Source organism: Piliocolobus tephrosceles, chromosome 8 (assembly GCF_002776525.5).
Source record: "Piliocolobus tephrosceles isolate RC106 chromosome 8, ASM277652v3, whole genome shotgun sequence".
Lineage (NCBI taxonomy): Eukaryota > Metazoa > Chordata > Mammalia > Primates > Cercopithecidae > Piliocolobus > Piliocolobus tephrosceles.
Window position 1 is genome coordinate 54,250,981 of NC_045441.1, and position 21,715 is coordinate 54,272,695.

General features: G+C 36.7%; 1 protein-coding gene across 3 annotated transcripts in view; it reads left to right on the plus strand.

The window, feature by feature from the left end:
• Window positions 1–21,715, plus strand: part of SKAP2 (src kinase associated phosphoprotein 2) — a 205,491-nt gene that overhangs the window by 137,617 nt on the left and 46,159 nt on the right. For all 3 annotated transcript variants that reach the window (XM_031936034.1, XM_031936036.1, XM_031936035.1), the window contains exons 7-9: window positions 2,044–2,168; window positions 3,037–3,100; window positions 3,456–3,593. In XM_031936034.1, the coding sequence (XP_031791894.1) occupies window positions 2,044–2,168; window positions 3,037–3,100; window positions 3,456–3,593 (327 nt within the window). The remainder of the gene's footprint in view (window positions 1–2,043; window positions 2,169–3,036; window positions 3,101–3,455; window positions 3,594–21,715) is intronic.

The following is a 21,715-nucleotide window of genomic DNA, read 5'->3' on the forward strand; positions in this document are numbered from 1 at the left end:
ATCTGTTCCCCTCAGTTCTTCCAAACTAAATCTTTGTAGTGCTGATTTTACATCTCCACGTGTAGACTCCCACTCCTCATGCATTTCCACCTCCATTCAAGTTACATTGATGAAATTTTAGACCGAAATTGGAGGTAGAAGGCATAGGTTTTAGGCCAGATGGACCTAGTGAGTGTAGCAATTGAACCCTTGTGCAGCAAGGGAACAGCTTTCCTCTAAATCTGGTCCCTGAAAATTCTCTTTCTTCTGGAGAGTTTAAGGAAATCTCTCAAAATTGTCCAGTATGGCTTTGATATTTTGCCTCACATTACTTCCACTTTTCATCGTGAACATTAAGTTCCTTTTGCAATTTAGTAGATCATTGGGAAGGTGGTGTGAAAGGTCTGATAAGGTGTTCTAGCTTTTATCTCAGCAAACCTATAATGCTGCCTGGCTTGTTTGAAGTGCTCGGTATCAATTTGTCAAATGAGTGAGTGAATGATTTAGTCTTTTTTTGAGAATTTTCCAAGAAACCAACCATGCTTAACCATTTATCATTTTAATACTTTTTTCCCAATAGTTTCCTAGTTAGGTGTCTTATATATCCTGGGAGTACCATAAAATATTCTGTGAAAAAATGATTCCACAGACAAATAATTTTTGGAAATGCTACATACTAAATTTTTCTTTTAGAAGTTTAATTAGTATGTAAATGTACTATGGGCCCCAAGAAGGCCTGAACTAACAAAACCGCTTAACTCTGTTTAATTCAGTAAAACGTTTCCCAAATTGATTTGATCACAGAAACCTAGTAATATCTTTGGGAAATGCTGCTCTAATCTTTAAAGTACTGTGTAGTTTTTGTGAAAAACATAGTTTATTGTACATTTTTTTCATGAAATAAACTTTGATTGTTTCTTTAGATGTTCACAGAGATGTAAATTATGACTAAATGTGATTAGAGTTTCCCAGGAACTGAGATTTTTTTTCTCATTTGATATTTTGAACAAGATATAATCTCTATGACCTTTTAAAAATGTCTGTTAGTTACTTTAGGTATTTAACTTGTGTATTTAAGAAAAGGTGCTATATCTTTTACTGGTACACTGAACTGAAAAAGCACACCCCACAACATGAAAGCATTTCTGTATTTACCCCGAGCTCAGTAAAAGAGTTTGTCCCTACTCATGGTTTTAATATTGTTTGTTAATCTAGGAAATAAACCTATAGCTGTGCAGTTTTTCTATCAAAATGGTATAACTGGGTGAAGTAGGAAGGTTGACTAATTTTATTTTCAGTTTCAGAATGTTAAGTCTTTTGTTATATTCTCCCTTTTTGTCTTTAAAATAATATTTGACCAAAGCGCTAATCATCTTTTGCCTCTTTATCATGTGAGATTCAAATGTGCTTTACTAGTTCAACTGTTCACTGATTGGATAAGAAACTTTCCCTCTTTTTTTGGTGACTAATGCTTCTGTACTTGCTTTACCACTCTTCTCTATCCACATAGTTTTTTTTCCTTCACATCTTTTTCGTAATTGGTAGTTTAGTTTCAGTTTGCTTTGTAAAGTTAGGGATAAATTTGTACCAAGTTAGGAGACCTTTTTTAAAGAAAACTTTTGTTTTAGAAGCTTCTTTTTGGTGGTGGTGCTGGGGAGGGGTAGGTGAAAGGAGATAACAGTAAATAAAGCTCAACAAATTTTCAGCTGGTCAGATCTTCCCACTGGCCAACTAAATCTGAAAGAGCCACAGGTTTGTGGTGGGTTTGTCTAGCAAGTTCTAAGTTCTAGTTCCTGAATTTTCCCTACCCTAGAATGTCATGTTTCCATACTTCCTTCTGAATAAGACCATGATCTGCAGACCTCCTTCTTAAATCAAATCATCCCTAATACTTACATGTTTCAGAATTAAAAATAATTTCTAAAAACATTACCTAAGCATTATATTACTAAAGCAATATAACAAAAAAAATTATTTCCAAGAATTGATGAAGAAATTTTAAATAAAAGATAATTGAGCATTAATATTAATAAATGAAATTCTAACTGGTTTTATCTTCAACAGACAAACAACAGAAAGGTGAATTTGCATTAGATGGCTACAGTGTCAGAATGAATAACACTCTAAGAAAGGATGGAAAGAAAGATTGCTGTTTTGAAATCTCTGCTCCTGATAAACGTATATATCAGGTTGTAGTCTTTATGTTGTCTTGAAATTAAGTTGATAAAATGTTTTGATTTCATTTATAGAGACATTGACATTTGATTAATACTCTCCTTGACATGTTAACAATAATAAAAATACTGGTGTTTAAATACATTATGCATTGGACATTCATATAAGGGAAATTTTTAAAAAATTTCAGATTAGTTCAAACGCTATCTTCTTGAAAAAGATAAAGAGAATATATAACTTATCGATTACTTCCCATGTTGCATTTATATCTGATAGAACTAGGTGATCTTCTAAAAGAGTTACATAGCAGAAAGAGTAAAATTATCAAAAGACAAATATCAGAGTGATAATACATATTGTATTGCTTAGGAGTGTGGGAGAAAATGAAGGTAAAGGTACACATCAGCTCTGCAATTCAAGAGCTATCAGCTAGGCATCAATATGGAATGTATGTTTAATAAGTTTTAAATATCTGAGATTGCAGTTGAAAGCCAGTTAATTAAGTTGTCAGGTAGTGTGTTGGAATCTGACAAGAACATTTTTAAGAAACCTGTATCCAGCCATCTAAAGAAATTCATGGGTGTCTTCTAATTGTCAAGGGCAAATTTTGTTCATCAGTTCTGTCTTTGACATTGATGAAGAGAAGCAGCTTTTTGTCCTGCACAGCTGCCAGCTGCTGATCAGAGTTTCAAATTCATCATCCTCTGCTTCAATTGCATAAATTTGTCAAAATTAACTGTACATTATAAGAAGCATCCTTGCAAGAAAAGTTCCACTAGACATGAAAAGAATTACTAATAGTCTTAAATAAATGGTAAGAATACAACATACCTTTCATTTCTACTGTGGTGATTTTCGTTTTTATTGTTTATTTTATATTAGTTTACAGCAGCTTCTCCCAAAGATGCTGAGGAATGGGTACAGCAGCTGAAATTTGTATTGCAAGGTAAGATAAATCAATTGAATGAGTTATCACAGTCTTTAAATACTAAATAACAAAGTAGTTTGGGTTTTCATATACAAAAACTTATTGACTTCTGTGAGAATGACCAAGTGAATGTGACTGCTGTTTATATAGACCAGTTACTTCAGATTTTAAACAGCATCTTTTTTGTAAGTACCAATTGGCTTACTTTAAAATTCACATATTTACAAAACAATTTTAAACATGTTTTTAGTTAAGGACATAACATGTAACAATATTGTTGTTATTTTGTAGGGCTGCATTTATTTATGAAGTATAGTTTTAAAAATATCTTCTGCATTCTTTTAAAATTTACTTCATGAAATGTGTTTTATAGATATGGAATCTGATATTATTCCTGAGGATTATGATGAGAGAGGAGAATTATATGATGATGTTGATCATCCTCTACCAATAAGCAATCCACCAACAAGCAGTCAACCAATAGATGATGAAATTTATGAAGAACTTCCAGGTATTTACTTTCTGGTGATCATTTAAAGATTTAGGGGTGTGTGTGTGTGTGTGATTTGTCCTCAAATTGACAACTTGAGTAGAAAATCGTGACCTATTGAGAACAAGGACAAAGAATATCTTTAAAACTCTATTTTACAAAAAGGGTTCTGCTTGAGATATTTCAAATGAGTAGATGTAACTTATAAAAAGTGAATGAAACATTAAAATGAAGCAGATACAATACTAATCTCTTGGGACTTTTGGCTCATTAGCATTGTTTATGCTACATAATTTTTTAATTAAAAAATTGACTTGCCTTATAGTTTTTTTCCACCAACTCACACATCGTTTTTTGTTTATACATCTTGGAACTTCCATTAACCAGAAGTTCTACGCACACCCCATATGTCATCAACTTCTGCCTCGGATTTCTCCTTGCTTGTAGTATATTGCATTGTCTTGGAGGAATGTTGTTGAACTATAAACAAAGGCCTTCTGAGGCTTCAAGTCTTTCTGTTGATATTTTAGCATCAATATGGAATAAAAAAGTTTTCTTAGTTTAGTGTTTACAGGCCTGTCTGTTATATAACATAAAATTAATTATCTATTAGCTACTTGACTTGTGGCCATGAGGATTAATCTAAAATAAAAAGATAGACATCTGAAATTTAGGAAACATATGAAAATATTTAGGAAATTGTTGTATTGCTAATACTCTAGGTTGAAATGAGCTTTTTGGCTATTAAAAAAATCAGTAGTTAGAGAAGAAAAAGGTATCATAAGCAATATAAGCAAGATTTAACTAGTACATCTCATGTAGAGAGGCCATTTTTTTTCTGAATATAACAATTTAATGATGCAATATAAACCTTTAAAATTGATTTCAAAAATACTTAAAATGTTCCAAATTAATGTACAAATGTCATTTTCAATACAATACATATAGTAACAAGAGTATGGACTTTAGAATATAAAAATTTAAATTCTGGTGGTACCATTTACTAGCTTAGTGACTTTATAAGTTAATTTCTTCATTTATAAAATGGAAATAGTATCATTGGGAGGGGTAGGTGAAGTGATTTATTGAAGACTCTCAGCATAGTGCTTGATCATAGCAAACCCACAATGAATTGTAACATCACCATCATTTTTGTTTTTATTATTGTATCTGGTGAATTCTTGCAAGTGCTTATGTGGTGGTACAGTAATGGTTTTCTAACCAAGTAAAAAGTAATAATTTTAACAATATTATAAATTTAAGGTATAAAAACTATGTATGCATCTATATATTGTCTTTTACTACCCCAGAAGATTAGTATAAAAGTATAATTTTATGGGGAATAGAGATCTGTGTATTTCAGTTATTTAGTGGAGCTACATGTTTATTAACACCTTCCTTTCTGGTTTACCCTAAGGAAATGGCATCTACTGTAGCATCAGTTATCCTCAAGTAGGGAAGAATATTCCCTAGCTGCTTGTTTTTAGTCACATCATATCATTAATACAATCATTTTAATATTTAAAAACGTTTAAAAGAACTTGTAAGAATGTATACTCATAAAATGGAAGAGTGGAATACATTTAAACATATTACTGTCATTACGTCCTTTTAAAACCCTGCAATGAATGTGTTACAATTGTTGAAATAACTGTTAAGTTCTGTATTTTTTCAACTTGGCTATTCTCTCCCACCCCTAAAGAAAAAAAAATTGATTAGGAATAAAGAGCAAATATTCATAGTTATTTTCATAACAAAGACCTAAGGAAGATCTGATATAAGTAGCTTGAAATTTTAAAAATATGAAACGTCTTTTATTTTCTCTTACTACAGATATTATTCTTCATTCTTCCTCACGCCCCCGACCCTTGCCTCCCCCCACCACAAACATAATTGTTAGAAGTAACTGGTTACTTTTTAAGTAGTGTTACTTCTTACTGTGGTACTGGGAGAAATTTAAGCTGCCCTGGGATTTCTTTGACCCTGCTTGGGATCCCCAGTTGCTCTGCAAAGTGATTGAGCTTGATAGAGCCTGCAACTGTGCCCCTGGGAAGGAAGCTGTTGTAGGCAGCTGTGGAATGTTTCGTTCCCCTTTCTTCCCCAGTGTAACTGAGAGCTGCTTCAACATCTGCACAGTTCAGCAAGTTTGTCAAGTTTGTGCCAACAGCTACAGAGGGAATTTTTCTAGTAAAGGCCCTAAAGGTGTCTCAGAGTTAGAGGTTTTGTATGATTAAATATCTGAAACTAAGAAGGTAACTTTTTTAATTAAAAAAATTGTCTCTCAGGACAAGAATTAAGCTTTTTGCTTTCACTTCTGTGAAATTTGAATATAATTTTGATAGAGGAGTTAGAACAATGGAAGAGGAGTAAGCACATTTATATACTATTGATATTTTTCCAGTTCTCTTCAAAGAACTGTGTATCTCTGATACCTGACTGGCTAAATTCCTAGAATTAAATAATACTACAATTTCAACACAATTTTCTGTCAGTTATGCATTGTTGAAAACTAATGCTCTTAGTTGAAAGATGAGATATACAAACATATTTGAAGAAAAATCTAAGAATTTAGCATGCTACTTTAAATTACGAAGCTCTTTTTCTGAGAAACAAAAGCTCTTACTCTAATAAGTGTATTTTTTAAAAACTATGAAATAAACCTGCAGTGTTTTAAGTTTCAAGAGTAAGAAGAAAACATTGTTTTAAAAATTGCATTGGGCCAGGCGCAATGGCTCACGCCTGTAATCCTAGCACTTTGGGAGGCCGAGGTGGGTGGATCACTTGAGGTCAGGAATTTGAAACCAGCCTGGCCAACATGGTGAAACCCCATCTCTACTAAAAATAAAAAAAAAAAAAAAATTAGCCGGGCATAGTGGCAGGTACCTACTGTAATCCCAGCTATTCAGGAGGCTGAGGCAGGAAAATCACTTGAACATGGGAGGCGGAGGCTGCAGTGAGCCAAGATCGAGCCACTACACTCCAGCCTGGGCAACAGAGTGAGACTGTGTCTCAAAAAAAAAAAAAAAATTGCATTGCAAAATATCCCTTGAAAAATGTTTATAATTCTATGGGAATCTAAATTGTTTCATTATAATTGTTTTCAGTTAGAATATTCTAACTTTATTACAGCACCTTCTCTTTAATTTCTTGTTCATTTATTTTTAACTAACTTCATAAAAGAATAGGAATAAATTTGTAAGACTTCTTTGTGTTTAAGGGATTTATACATATGTACAAAAGAGTTGTGAGAATGCCATTTCTGGGGAGTATTAAAGGTATTTGGCTTTTCTTCAAATATCCGAATGCTTTTACATCTTTTATGTCTTATTGCTTATTAGCATAGGCCACTCAGGTTTGCTTACATTGTAATAATACTGTAGCATATTTGTGTTTGTGCAGCTAATATATTGATCAAAGTGTGTTAAACTGTTTCATAACATGGTAATGAGTTCATTTGGCTTAGCACAGATTTGTAAATTTATTGCCCATTTTTCATTAGAAATACAGAGGAGTGTCTTTGTCTCATTTTAAATCTCAAAAGAGGAAAATAATACTTGGGAAATTGCTGCAGAAACGAACCTTGTTTGCTCTTCTCTTCTGCTGACCGTGTCACTTGATTTTTTTTCTTTAATGGCAGGAAATTGTGCAGAAACAACAACAACAAAAAGATTTTTCTAGATCTAAACTGAATAGAATCAGCCTAGTAACAAGAATGGTAACCATCCATTAACTTATTAAATCTGTAGCTTTCAGAGGAATTGCACTTGACTTCTGACAAGTGGACTGGAGGAGAGAGGGCAACATAAAACAGGAAGACAAATTTCTATTCCATTAACCTATTTTTTTTAAGTGTGAATTCATTTTTTTAAAAAATTACAATGATAGATTGAACTATTCTGAGTCAGAAAAGGATATTTTTATCCTTTGGCCGTTCAATTACATTTTAAATTTATTCAGTCCAACTATCTGCATCTAAAATGGAACATAAAGTAAAATGCAGCTATAATTTTTTTCCATGAGACTATTATATATACATAAAAAAGAACAGTGTTTGGATACTTTAATTTGAAGTAGTTTACAGCAAATGGACACAAATGCTAATTTAATCAATAAGTGGTTATAGGCCCCCAAAATACGTTTTGGCCTTATTTTCCTCCTGAATAACTATCACTCATATTACTAAGTTAATATCAAGGTTACAAAGGACCCTGCAGTCTGTAGTATTAACAATGTTTTAAGTGATAGTAGATCCTGACTTCACCAAACAATTTTTCTCCTTTCTTCTTCGGAATGCAATGGAAAGATGTCAATTAATTTTCGCAGAACCACATATATTCAGTATGTTAATATTGTTAATCTAGACAGCCTGCTAACATTATTTTTTCTTAAACTAGGTACTGAATGGTGAAGTTATCAATGTGGTGATATTGTGGGAATATTTTTTCCCAAGTAGATGACTAGATTAGCGTTGAATTTTGGATGGTGATATGGTTTGGTTGTGTCCCCACCCAAATTTCATCTTCAATTATAGTACCCGTATAATCCCCATGTGTCCTGGGAGGGACCAGGTGGAGATAATTGAATCATGGGGGCAGTGTTCCCCATCCTGTTCTCATGAGATCTGATGGTTCTATAAGGGGCTTCCCCCTTTGCTGGGCACTCATTCTTCCCGATGCTGCAATGTGAAGAAGGACATGTTTGCTTCCCCTTCTGCCATGATTGTGAGTTTCCTCAGGCCTCCCTAACCATGCTAAACTGTGAGTCAATTAAACCTCTTTCCTTTATAAATTACCCAGTCTTGGGTATGTCTTTATTAGCAGCTGAGAACAGGCTAATACAGATGGTTTCAGCTCTCTACTCTGCTGAGAGGGTTATCCGAAGTTATAAAAAAAAATTAAATCTTTCATAAAATAGGGTCACTACACGCATATAATGTTTTTTATTTTTATCTTTGCTGAATATAAATGTGTCTGCTGAATATTTGTTTATAGTATTCTTTATGTTGTTTCATAATATGGTATGAAGCTTTGGAATACAGTTCTGCCTGTCTTGTGGCTTTTCTCTATGTTGCCATTGGCATTGCAAATTCTTTTGATTACAAGAGATGGCTTAACACATACTAAACCCAAAATACCTGTGTGTACACAAAACATATATTTCCATTGGTGGTGGGATAAAATGACTCATTTTTGCAAACTGGAACTATATCGTGGTTCCCAGCCAGGGAAGATACTGACCCCAGAGTACATTTGGCAATGCCTGGAGACACTTTTGGTTATCATAACTGGGATATGTATGTGTTTGTGTGTGCATGTGTGTGTGTGTGTTACAGATATCTAGTGGGTAAGGGCCAAGGATGCTGCTGAACGACCCACAGTGCACAGGGCAGCCTCCACGACAAAGAATTATCTGGCCCAAAATGCCAGTAGTGCTGAAGTTGAAAAACCCTGGCCACAGGGATGTGATAGACAGCTTTTGGTTTATCACCTTTTTATTCATATCACTTGAATTATAAAGATTCATAACCTAAATTCCATATGAGTTAATTCATTTTTATGGACACAACATAGGTTTTCTTACATACATGAAACTAGGATTACATAGAATGTCTCTAGGTTATAAGAGATCAGCTTGACTTGCCTATGACATTTCCTTCAAGGGGGAGTATTGAAGTTCTATCCATCTCGTGGAAATGAGCAAGCCAGGAAGATAAAAAAGGAAGGAAACATTTTGTCTATTTTCATGAGCTACTATCTCGGAAGGAAGAGGTTTCTAAAAATACCTTGTAGATGTGTGAATACTTGACTTAGCCTGTTCTCATAGGGTCGTTCTTTTGAGGCTGAAGGAAAAGACCTGTGGGTGTGGGATTGGACTGTCTGTAAAGGGAGTCAGGCATCTTGGGGGAATGCAAGACTGAGCAATTCCAGGGCTGTCTGGAATTTGACGAGTGGCTTTAGGAGAAGTGGAAACCCTTTTATGTGACCTCTCTCTTTTTGGACCTGGACTTTGAAGAGGCTAGTAGGATTGAGATGATCTCTGCCCCTGGAGTCAGCTGGGAAGTCTTGGAGGCAGCCCTCCAAGGGGATCTGTGAAGGGGAACTTACCTTAATGTACTTCACAACAAGCCACATTGGGTGATTATTTATTTATTTATTTTATTTTATTTTATTTTTTATTATACTTTAAGTTCTAGGGTACATGTGCATAACGTGCAGGTTTGTTACATATGTATACTTGTGCCATGTTGGTGTGCTGCACCCATCAACTCATCAGCACCCATCAATTCATCATTTATATCAGGTATAACTCCCAATGCAATCCCTCCCCCCTCCCCCCTCCCCATGATAGGCCCCGGTGTGTGATGTTCCCCTTCCCGAGTCCAAGTGATCTCATTGTTCAGTTCCCACCTATGAGTGAGAACATGCGGTGTTTGGTGTTCTGTTCTTGTGATAGTTTGCTAAGAATGATGGTTTCCAGCTGCATCCATGTCCCTACAAAGGACGCAAACTCATCGTTTTTTATGGCTGCATACACATGGTGTATATGTGCCACATTTTCTTAATCCAGTCTGTCACAGATGGACATTTGGGTTGATTCCAAGTCTTTGCTATTGTGAATAGTGCCACAATAAACGTACGTGTGCATGTGTCTTTATAGCAGCATGATTTATAATCCTTTGGGTATATACCCAGTAGTGGGATGGCTGGGTCATACGGTACATCTAGTTCTAGATCCTTGAGGAATTGCCATACTGTTTTCCATAATGGTTGAACTAGTTTACAGTCCCACCAACAGTGTAAAAGTGTTCCTATTTCTCCACATCCTCTCCAGCACTTGTTGTTTCCTGACTTTTTAATGATTGCCATTCTAACTGGTGTGAGATGGTATCACATTGTGGTTTTGATTTGCATTTCTCTGATGGCGAGTGATGATGAGCATTTTTTCATGTGTCTGTTGGCTGTATGAATGTCTTCTTTTGAGAAATGTCTGTTCATATCCTTTGCCCACTTTTTGATGGGGTTGTTTGTTTTGTTCTTGTATATTTGTTTGAGTTCTTTGTAGAGTCTGGATATGAGCCCTTTGTCAGATGAGTAGATTGCAAAAATTTTCTCCCATTCTGTAGGCTGCCTGTTCACTCTAATGGTAGTTTCTTTTGCTGTGCAGAAGCTCTTTAGTTTAATTAGATCACATTTGTCAACTTTGGCTTTTGCTGCCATTGCTTTTGGTGTTTTAGACATGAAGTCCTTGCCCATGCCTATGTCCTGAATGGTACTACCTAGGTTTTCTTCTAGGGTTTTTATGGTATTAGGTCTAACATTTAAGTCTCTAATCCATCTTGAATTAATCTTCGTATAAGGAGTAAGGAAAGGATCCAGTTTCAGCTTTCTACTTATGGCTAGCCAATTTTCCCAGCACCATTTATTAAATAGGGAATCCTTTCCCCGTTTCTTGTTTCTCTCAGGTTTGTCAAAGATCAGATGGCTGTAGATGTGTGGTATTATTTTCTGAGGACTCTGTTCTGTTCCATTGGTCTATATCTCTGTTTTGGTACCAGTACCATGCTGTTTTGGTTACTGTACCCTTGTAGTATAGTTTGAAGTCAGGTAGCGTGAAGCCTCCAGCTTTGTCCTTTTGACTTAGGATTGTCTTTGCAATGCGGGCTCTTTTTTGGTTCCATATGAACTTTAAAGCAGTTTTTTCCAATTCTGTGAAGAAACTCATTGGTAGCTTGATGGGGATGGCATTGAATCTGTAAATAACCTTGGGCAGTGTGGCCATTTTCACGATATTGATTCTTCCTATCCATGAGCATAGTATGTTCTTCCATTTGTTTGTGTCCTCTTTTATTTCACTGAGCAGTGGTTTGTAGTTCTCCTTGAAGAGGTCCTTTACCTCCCTTGTAAGTTGGATTCCTAGGTATTTTATTCTCTTTGAAGCAATTGTGAATGGAAGTTCATTTATGATTTGGCTGTCTGTATGTCTGTTACTGGTGTATAAGAATGCTTGTGATTTTTGCACATTAATTTTGTATCCTGAGACTTTGCTGAAGTTGCTTATCAGCTTAAGGAGATTTTGGGCTGAGACAATGGGGTTTTCTAAATATACAATCATGTCATCTGCAAACAGGGACAATTTGACTTCTTCTTTTCCTAACTGGATACCCTTTATTTCTTTCTCTTGCCTGATTGCCCTAGCCAGAACTTCCAACACTATGTTGAATAGGAGTGGTGAGAGAGGGCATCCCTGTCTTGTGCCAGTTTTCAAAGGGAATTTTTCCAGGTTTTTCCCATTCAGTATGATATTAGCTGTGGGTTTGTCATAAATATCTCTTATTATTTTGAGGTACGTTCCATCAATACCGAATTTATTGAGCGTGTTTAGCATGAAGGGCTGTTGAATTTTGTCAAAAGCCTTTTCCGCATCTATTGAGATAATCTGTGGTTCTTGTCTTTGATTCTGTTTATATGCTGGATTACGTTTATTGATTTGCGAATGTTGAACCAGCCTTGCATCCCAGGGATGAAGCCCACTTGATCATGGTGGATAAGCTTTTTGATGTGCTGCTGAATCCGGTTTGCCAGTATTTTATTGAGGACTTTTACATCGATGTTCATCAGGGGTATTGGTCTAAAATTCTCTTTTTTTGTTGTGTCTCTGCCAGGCTTTGGTATCAGGATGATGTTGGCCTCATAAAATGAGTTAGGGAGGATTCCCTCTTTTTCTATTGATTGGAATAGTTTCAGAAGGAATGGTACCAGCTCCTCCTTGTACCTCTGGTAGAATTCAGCTGTGAATCCATCTGGTCCTGGACTTTTTTTGGTTGGTAGGCTATTAATTATTGCCTCAATTTCAGAGCCTGCTATTGGTCTATTCAGGGATTCAACTTCTTCCTGGTTTAGTCTTGGAATAGTGTAAGTGTCCAGGAATTTATCCATTTCTTCTAGATTTTCTAGTTGATTTGCGTAGAGGTGTTTATAGTATTCTCTGATGGTAGTTTGTATTTCTGTGGGGTCGGTGGTGATATCCCCTTTATCAATTTTTATTGCGTCTATTTGATTCCTCTCTCTTTTCTTCTTTATTAGTCTTGCTAGCGGTCTGTAAATTTTGTTGATCTTTTCAAAAAACCAACTCCTGGATTCATTGATTTTTTGGAGGGTTTTTTGTGTCTCTATCTCCTTCAGTTCTGCTCTCATCTTAGTTATTTCTTGCCTTCTGCTAGCTTTTGAATGTGTTTGCTCTTGCCTCTCTAGTTCTTTTAATTGTGATGTTAGAGTGTCAATTTTAGATCTTTCCTGCTTTCTCTTGTGGGCATTTAGTGCTATAAATTTCCCTCTACACACTGCTTTAAATGTGTCCCAGAGATTCTGGTAAGTTGTATCTTTGTTCTCATTGGTTTCAAAGAACATCTTTATTTCTGCTTTCATTTCGTTATGTACCCAGTAGTCATTCAGGAGCAGGTTGTTCAGTTTCCATGTAGTTGAGCGGTTTTGATTGAATTTCTTAGTCCTGAGTTCTAGTTTGATTGCACTGTGGTCAGAGAGACAGTTTGTTATAATTTCTGTTCTTTTACATTTGCTGAGGAGTGCTTTACTTCCAATTATGTGGTCAATTTTGGAATAAGTGTGATGTGGTGCTGAGAAGAATGTATATTCTGTTGACTTGGGGTGGAGAGTTCTATAGATGTCTATTAGGTCCGCTTGGTGCAGAGATGAGTTCAATTCCTGGATATCCTTGTTAACTTTCTGTCTCGTTGATCTGTCTAATGTTGACAGTGGAGTGTTGAAGTCTCCCATTATTATTGTATGGGAGTCTAAGTCTCTTTGTAAGTCTCTAAGGACTTGCTTTATGAATCTGGGTGCTCCTGTATTAGGTGCATATATATTTAGGATAGTTAGCTCTTCCTGTTGGATTGATCCCTTTACCATTATGTAATGGCCTTCTTTGTCTCTTTTGATCTTTGATGGTTTAAAGTCTGTTTTATCAGAGACTAGGATTGCAACCCCTGCTTTTTTTTGTTCTCCATTTGCTTGGTAGATCTTCCTCCATCCCTTTATTTTGAGCCTATGTATGTCTCTGCATGTGAGATGGGTCTCCTGAATACAGCAGACTGATGGGTCTTGACTCTTTATCCAGTTTGCCAGTCTGTGTCTTTTAATTGGACCATTTAGTCCATTTACATTTAAGGTTAATATTGTTATGTGTGAACTTGATCCTGCCATTATGATATTAACTGGTTATTTTGCTCATTAGTTGATGCAGTTTCTTCCTAGCCTCGATGGTCTTTACATTTTGGCATGTTTTTGCAATGGCTGGTACTGGTTGTTCCTTTCCATGTTTAGGGCTTCCTTCAGGGTCTCTTGTAAGGCAGGCCTGGTGGTGACAAAATCTCTAAGCATTTGCTTATCTGTAAAGAATTTTATTTCTCCTTCACTTATGAAACTTAGTTTGGCTGGATATGAAATTCTGGGTTTAAAATTCTTTTCTTTAAGAATGTTGAATATTGGCCCCCACTCTCTTCTGGCTTGTAGAGTTTCTGCCGAGAGATCTGCTGTTAGTCTGATGGGCTTCCCTTTGTGGGTAACCGCACCTTTCTCTCTGGCTGCCCTTAAGATTTTTTCCCTCATTTCAACTTTGGTGAATCTGGCAATTATGTGTCTTGGAGTTGCTCTTCTCGAGGAGTATCTTTGTGGCGTTCTCTGTATTTCCTGAATTTGAATGTTGGCCTGCCCTACTAGGTTGGGGAAGTTCTCCTGGATGATATCCTGAAGAGTGTTTTCCAACTTGGTTCCATTTTCCCCCTCACTTTCAGGCACCCCAATCAGACGTAGATTTGGTCTTTTTACATAATCCCATACTTCTTGCAGGCTTTGTTCATTTCTTTTTCTTCTTTTTTCTTTTGGTTTCTCTTCTCGCTTCATTTCATTCATTTGATCCTCAATCGCTGATACTCTTTCTTCCAGTTGATTCAGTCGGTTAGTGAAGCTTGTGCATTTGTCACGTATTTCTCGTGTCATGGTTTTCATCTCTGTCATTTTGTTTATGACCTTCTCTGCATTAATTAGTCTAGCTGTCAATTCTTTCACTCTTTTTTCAAGATTTTTAGTTTCTTTGCGGTGGGTACGTAATTCCTCCTTTAGCTCTGAGAAGTTTGATGGACTGAAGCCTTCTTCTCTCATCTCGTCAAAGTCATTCTCTGACCAGCTTTGATCCGTTGCTGGCGATGGGCTGCGCCCCTTTGCCGGGGGAGATGCGCTCTTATTTTTTGAATTTCCAGCTTTTCTGCCCTGCTTTTTCCCCATCTTTGTGGTTTTATCTGCCTCTGGTCTTTGATGATGGTGACGTACTGATGGGGTTTTGGTATAGGTGTCCTTTCTGTTTGATAGTTTTCCTTTTAACAGTCAGGACCCTCAGCTGTAGGTCTGTTGGAGATTGCTGCTTGAGGTCCACTTCAGACCCTGTTTGCCTGGGTATCAGCAGCAGAGGTTGCAGAAGATAGAATATTGCTGAACAGCGAGTGTACCTGTCTGATTCTTACTTTGGAAGCTTCCTCTCAGGGGTGTACTCCACCCTGTGAGGTGTGGGGTGTCAGACTGCCCCTAGAGGGGGATGTCTCCCAGTTAGGCTGCTCAGGGGTCAGGGACCCACTTGGGCAGGCAGTCTGTCCCTTCTCAGATCTCAACCTCCATGTTGGGAGATCCACTGCTCTCTTCAAAGCTGTCAGACAGAGTCGTTTGCGTCTGCAAAGGTTTCTGCTGCTTTTGTTGTTGTTGTTATTTAGCTGTGCCCTGTCCCCAGAGGTGGAGTCTACAGAGACAGGCAGGTTTCCTTGAGCTGCTGTGAGCTCCACCCAGTTCGAGCTTCCCAGCGGCTTTGTTTGCCTACTTAGGCCTCAGCAATGGCGGGCGCCCCTCCCCCAGCCTCGCTGCTGCCTTGCGTTAGATCGCAGACTGCTGTGTTAGCAATGAGGGAGGCTCTGTGATTATTTTATATTATTTGTTCACTTTCCTTTCGTTATTGCTAAATCTTAGGTTTCTTTTTTTTCTTTTTAAAGATAGGGTCTTGCTCTGTTGCCCAGGCTGGAGTGCAGTGGTGCAGTCATGGCTCACTGCAGCCTCAAACTCCTCAGGTGTTGCTCCTGCCTTAGCCTCTTGAGTAGCTGGGACCCCAGGCATGCACCACCATGCCTGGCTAATTTTTTAATTTTTAATTTTGTCGAAATGGAGTCTTACTATGTTCACCAGGGAGGTTTTGAACTCCCAGCTTCAAGTGATCCTTCTGCCCTGTCCTCCCAAAGTGTTGGGATTACAGGCATGAGCCATTTCACTAGCTGCTAAGTCTTAATTTTTAAATCCTTATTTACAAACAATACATAATTACGGGAATAAGTTTAAATATTCCTGACGTGCATAAAATAAAAAAGTGGGGCCGGGCGCAGTGGCGCATGCCCGTAATTCCAGCACTTTGGGAGGCCAAGGCGGGCGGATCATGAGGTCGAGAGATGAACACCATCCTGGCCAACATGTGAAACCCGTCTCTACTAAAAATACAAAAATTAGCTGGGAGTGCTGACATGTGCCTGTAGTCCCAGCTACTCGGGGGTCTGAAGCAGGAGAATCGCTTGAACCTGGGAGGTGGAAGTTGCAGTGAGCTGAGATCGTGCCACTGCACTCCAACCTGGCGACAGAGCGAGACTCCATCTCTAAAATAAAATAAAATAAAATAATAAAATAAAATAAAATAAAATAAAATAAAATAAAATAAAAGTCACTCCCTACCCTAAATAAACATTGTTAACAGTTCGATATGAATCTTTTTGCTCCTTTTTTTGCCTATTTATAAATATACATATACATATAAAAGTTTTAAAACAAAAAAAGAGATTCTTCTTTTTATCTACTTTCTTCTGCCCTTTTGTAAAATTTTCTTCCTTTCATTTTCTTCCTATTTAGTTTTTACCTTTCTCCTTTTCTCATTCTTTTATTTACTCATTCCTCTCCTCTGTTTTCATTTCCATCCTTTCTCTTCTTCCTTGCTTTCATTTCTTTCATTTTGTAAGTATTCTTGAGTACCTGTTGTGTGCCAGGCACTGTGCCTAAGTGTTGAGAATCCCCCAGCATCCTTACACAGGCCTCAAAAGGGTGCCCTTTCTGGCCTAAGCCTAGATTTACTACCATACCTTGAATTACCCATGTTTATTTATGTCTTGTGTGTGTGTGTGTGTGCGTGTGTGTATATATATATATATGTATATATATATTATATTCACATCCCATGAGTTTTCTGTTTTTGCTTTTCTGTTGGCAGAGTCTTCCAGCAGCAGTTAGTGTCAAAAGTAGCCTTGTGTCTTTATATCTTGACACTTTCAAAAAAAAAATCTTTTAATTTTTTAATAATTTAATTATTTTTATTTTTATCTATTTTTTTTGAGACAGAGTCTTCCTCTGTTACCCAGTCTAGAGTGCAGTGGTGTGGTCTCAACTCCCTGCAACCTCCACCCTGAGGTTCAAGTGATTTTCCTGCCTCAGCCTCCCAAGTACCTGGATTACAAGCATGCACCACCACGCCCAGCTAATTTTTTGTATTTTTTTTAGTAGAGACAGGGTTTCACCATGTTGGCCAGGCTGGTCTTGAATTCCTGACCTCAGGTGATTCACCCACCTTCGCCTCCCAGAGTGCTGGGATTATAGGCGTGAGCCACGGCACCTGGCCCTTTTTTTTTGTTTTGAGATGGGGCCTTTCTCTGTCACCCAGGCTATAATGCAATGATGTGATCTTGGCTCACTGCAACCTCTGCCTCCTGGGTTCAAGCTGTCCTCTCACCTCAGCCTCCTAAATAGCTGGAACTCCAGGTGCATGCCACCACACCTGGCTAATTTTTAAATTTTTGTAGAGATGGTGTTTTGCTATATTGTCCAAATTGGTCTCCAACTTCTGAGTTCAAGCAATCTGCCCACTTCAGCCTCCCAAACTGTTGGGATTACAGACATGAGCCACTGCGCCAGGCCAACGCCTTCTTGTAAGCCATCTTCTACTTCCCCTGTTTCTCTCCATCTGTCACTTGTCTGGCTCTACACCTTGCTGCAGACACCCAGAGTACCTTCCTCTGTATCTGTGACTAGTAGATTGTTGTCGTTGAGAGAAGGGGCTCTGGAAGGAAACACACATCACTTTGAATACCAGCTCTGCCCCTTATATGCGCTTCAGCCAGAAGAGGAGTGAACACAGGAAAGATGGAGCATGGAAATGGGCAAAATGTATCAGTAACTTTACTGATTATTTTAAAATAAACTTTGTTTTAATCTAAAAAAGAGGCAAAACTAAACTTAGGCAGTAATTTAAAAGTTAGCTGGGGCAAGATGGAGATGAGGGGGTAGTGAAAGCATGCCAGATGTTGTCCTGTTCAGAAGGAGGGAGGAGAGGAATACTAATTTTAGTTTTTGTAAGGAAATGTTTAATTAGGAAATGTATGTTAAAATTTTAGAGTTAAGTACTAAAGAAATAGAATGTAATCTTGCATTGCTCAAAGAAGCAGAGGGTAAATAAAAGGTGACCACGTAAAACAATTTAAACACAAAAGAAGGCAAGAAACAAGAAATCAAAGAGAAAATGTGGTAAAATTAAGCCATAATATAAAAGTAAGAATGATAAATACAACTTAATCTATTAAAATAAATGTTTGCATTAGATATTTTTAAAACTCTAGCACTATTCTTCTTAGAGGAGATACACCTGAAACAAAACCACATGGAAAGTTTTGAAGTAAGGAAATGGAAATAAATACACCAGGCATTTCTATCTAAAGAAAGCTATTATAGATATGTTAACATCAGATAATATGGAATTTAAGGTATAAAGCAATAATACGACTACAGAAAGACACTGCATAACAAAAATGAAAGAAGATAAAGCTCAAGTACATCTAACTATATAACATTAATATCTATAACATATAAACATGTAAGACTAATTTGACAGGTTCTTAATCATAAGGGGAAATTTTAAGATACCCCTTTCCGAAACTGATAGACCAAGGAGGCAAAAAATAAGTAAGGATATAAAGATTTAACCACAAAATTAATAATCTATCAAAAAAGATATAAACTAACATCGCATAGCAGAGAATATTTGTTCATTCAGCACACATAGAATAATCATAGAAATTGACTACATATGTGTTCACAGTTAAACTCTCAACAAATTACAGTGAATCTGTGTTATACAGACTATGGTCTTTAACTACAATTAAATTTAATTAGGAGCCAACTCTGAAAAGGTAGTTTAAAATACCCAAACCCCTGTGTTTGGAAACTGAAAAAATAATAATTCATGAGTTAAAAGAGGAAATTACAATGGAAATGACAAAATATATAGTTTTCAATATGAAATACACTGAAATTAGTACAAATAACAACCTGTAGCATTGTTATTAACTCTTTTTTTTGGGGAGGGAATAGAGTTTTGCTCGTTGCCCAGGCTGGAGTGCAATGGCATGATCTCGGCTCACTGCACCCTCCACCTCCCGGATTCAAGTGATTCTCCTGCCTTAGCCCTCCAAATAGCTGGGATTACAGGTGTACACTACCATGCCTGGCTAGTTTTTTTCATATTTTTAGTACAGATGGGGTTTCACTATGTTAGCCAGGCTGGTCTTGAACTCCTGACCTCAGGTGATCCACCCACTTTGGCCTCCCAAAGTGCTGCGATTATAGGCTTGAGCCACTGTACTTGGCCATGTTGCTAATTCTTTGGGGAGAATTAATCCCCAAAGAACTGGAGATGATAGAACTATAAAGGCTATAAAATCAACACATTTAAAATGATTCAAGAGACAAAATAAGGAAAAGAAACTTTAACAAGAGAAGAAGATCCTGTGAAAAAAAGATCAGATTTTTTTAAAGAACCAAATAGAATCACTAGAAATTATTGATGATTTGGATCACTTAGCCATTGAATTCAAAACTTTTAGAGAGTCATATATATATGTGTGTATGTGTGTGTGTGTGTGTGTGTATATATATATTTACATTGCTGAGGGAACCAATAGAATACATATTAAAATTCTGAAGCAGAAGATAAGCAAATGTCAATCACTTTAATCAAATTAAAATGCTAATATTTATAAAGCAAAAAGAAAAATTATGTTAATGGTAGGCTATCACGTTTTTCCTGTGAATCCTAGATGAAAAATCCTAACACTGTACCAGAAGATCAGATATTCAGAGGATAGGGTTTGTATCTGAACATAATCAAGTGTTTCATCCTTTGCCACCAAGAAATCTCAACAAGTAAAGACATAGCTTCTGATCACCTTCATATCAGACTTTTAAACTGGAGTCTTCATTCTTCAGATATGATTTGTCTCCCATATAGAATATAAATAGATCACAGCCTGCTTTTGTTTTTAATTCATCCATTCTTTCAGAAGATAGAATATGATAAAGTTTGTAGTAGCTTCACGAAAATGTATTTGCTTCTTTAATCCCAGAAAAAAAATACACACATATGTACACATAGCCACATGAACACATACATCTGTAGAGACAGACTGCAGCAGGAGAGTATCAAGCTTCACTACTTTTGCAGATAGGTCAACTGGGAATATCAACTTCCTAAGAGTACTCAGCTGCTTACTTTAAAGCAGTGATTAATAAGAATGAACAAGTTCAACAAAATGTCAGTGATAAATATAAACACTCTTCATATCTGGCCTCAGCAAGTGCTACAGTTGAGTAATGCAAAACTTTCAACGAAATGGGAAAAAATCCAATTTAACTTAATTATGCTTAAGTGAAATTTTACCTTAATTTTGTTTCAAATAAAACACTCTTTTATAGATGTGTTCCTCTTTATTAGAACTTCGTTAGAATTCTTACAAAGAAATAACAACTTATACCCACTTATCCATTATCCCCTTTGTTCCTTATTAAAGAAGTTAAGATGGGGCAGTTTTTTTAAAATATATAATAAGGACATTCATTTGCAAGGTCTGAGTTGTTTGGACTAGATCCCAAATCTGCCTCCTGCGTGGACCTCTTTTCACATCCTGGTTCAAGAAACTACAGCCTAACCGTGCTTCTCTTAAGCACACAAATTCTTGGAAGAGCTTTCTTTGTTCCTGTTGTCTCTTCACCTGCTCACTCTTTATGCTCAGGCAGTTTGGTTTTCTATCCTTATTCCTTAACTAAACCAGCTTCTTCAGAGTCACCAGTACTCTCCTAATCATCAGTCTTGGTCCTCAAATTCATCTCTAGAAATTTGATTTTACTTACCACCACTTTTGTCTTGAAACTGTCTCCACCTTTGCCCTTCTCCAGTTTTTCTTGTTTACATATTATATTTACAAATAAACATCTTAGCATTGTATTACATTTCCATATTTCCTGTTGCTTTTTACTGATTGTTTCAAATTATTTGTTTTCCAGTCTATCCTTTCGTAATGCTGAAGCTTTTTGTTTTTATCTTGTCTGACCTTCTCATATCATCTTATTATTACTCACTTAATTAACTCATCCAGCAAATATTTATTGAAAGCCCATTACATGTCAGATTCTGTTCTAGGTGCTGGGAGTTTAGGCATGAAAAAGGCAGACCTGGTCCCTATTAAGATAGTTGCAGATTGTAGTAGGTGATAGAAGATAAGAGGATAATGTGAGAGGGTGTAAATGATGTGTATTCTATGGTTAAGGAAGAGATGACATTTAAACTGAAGACTTTTGGATAAAACTGGTAAATGCAAAAAGCCAAACGAGGCACTTTCCAGGCACAGTGAATACAAATACAAAAGCTCTGAGCATGGACAATGCTGGGGTATTCAAGAACCAGAAAGGAGGGCCATATGTAGCCAGGCAGAGAGGTTAAAATGAAATTGGAGAGAAAGGCAACAGCCAGGTTAAGCAGGGCCTTCTTAGGATAGAATCACAGCCCCATGTGCATAAATGACACTTGAAAAATGTGTCCTGAATTACTTTAGTGAGGCTGACATGTATAATTATATAAGATTGCCCACATACATCAGATGCTGTTTGTGAGATGAAAAATTTGGATTGGAAAAGACCTTTTTCTCTTTACTTTCTCTCCCTGGACAATTTTATACCTTCCACATCACTACACAGAGGTGCATATGGTCAGAGCAAAGTAAAACA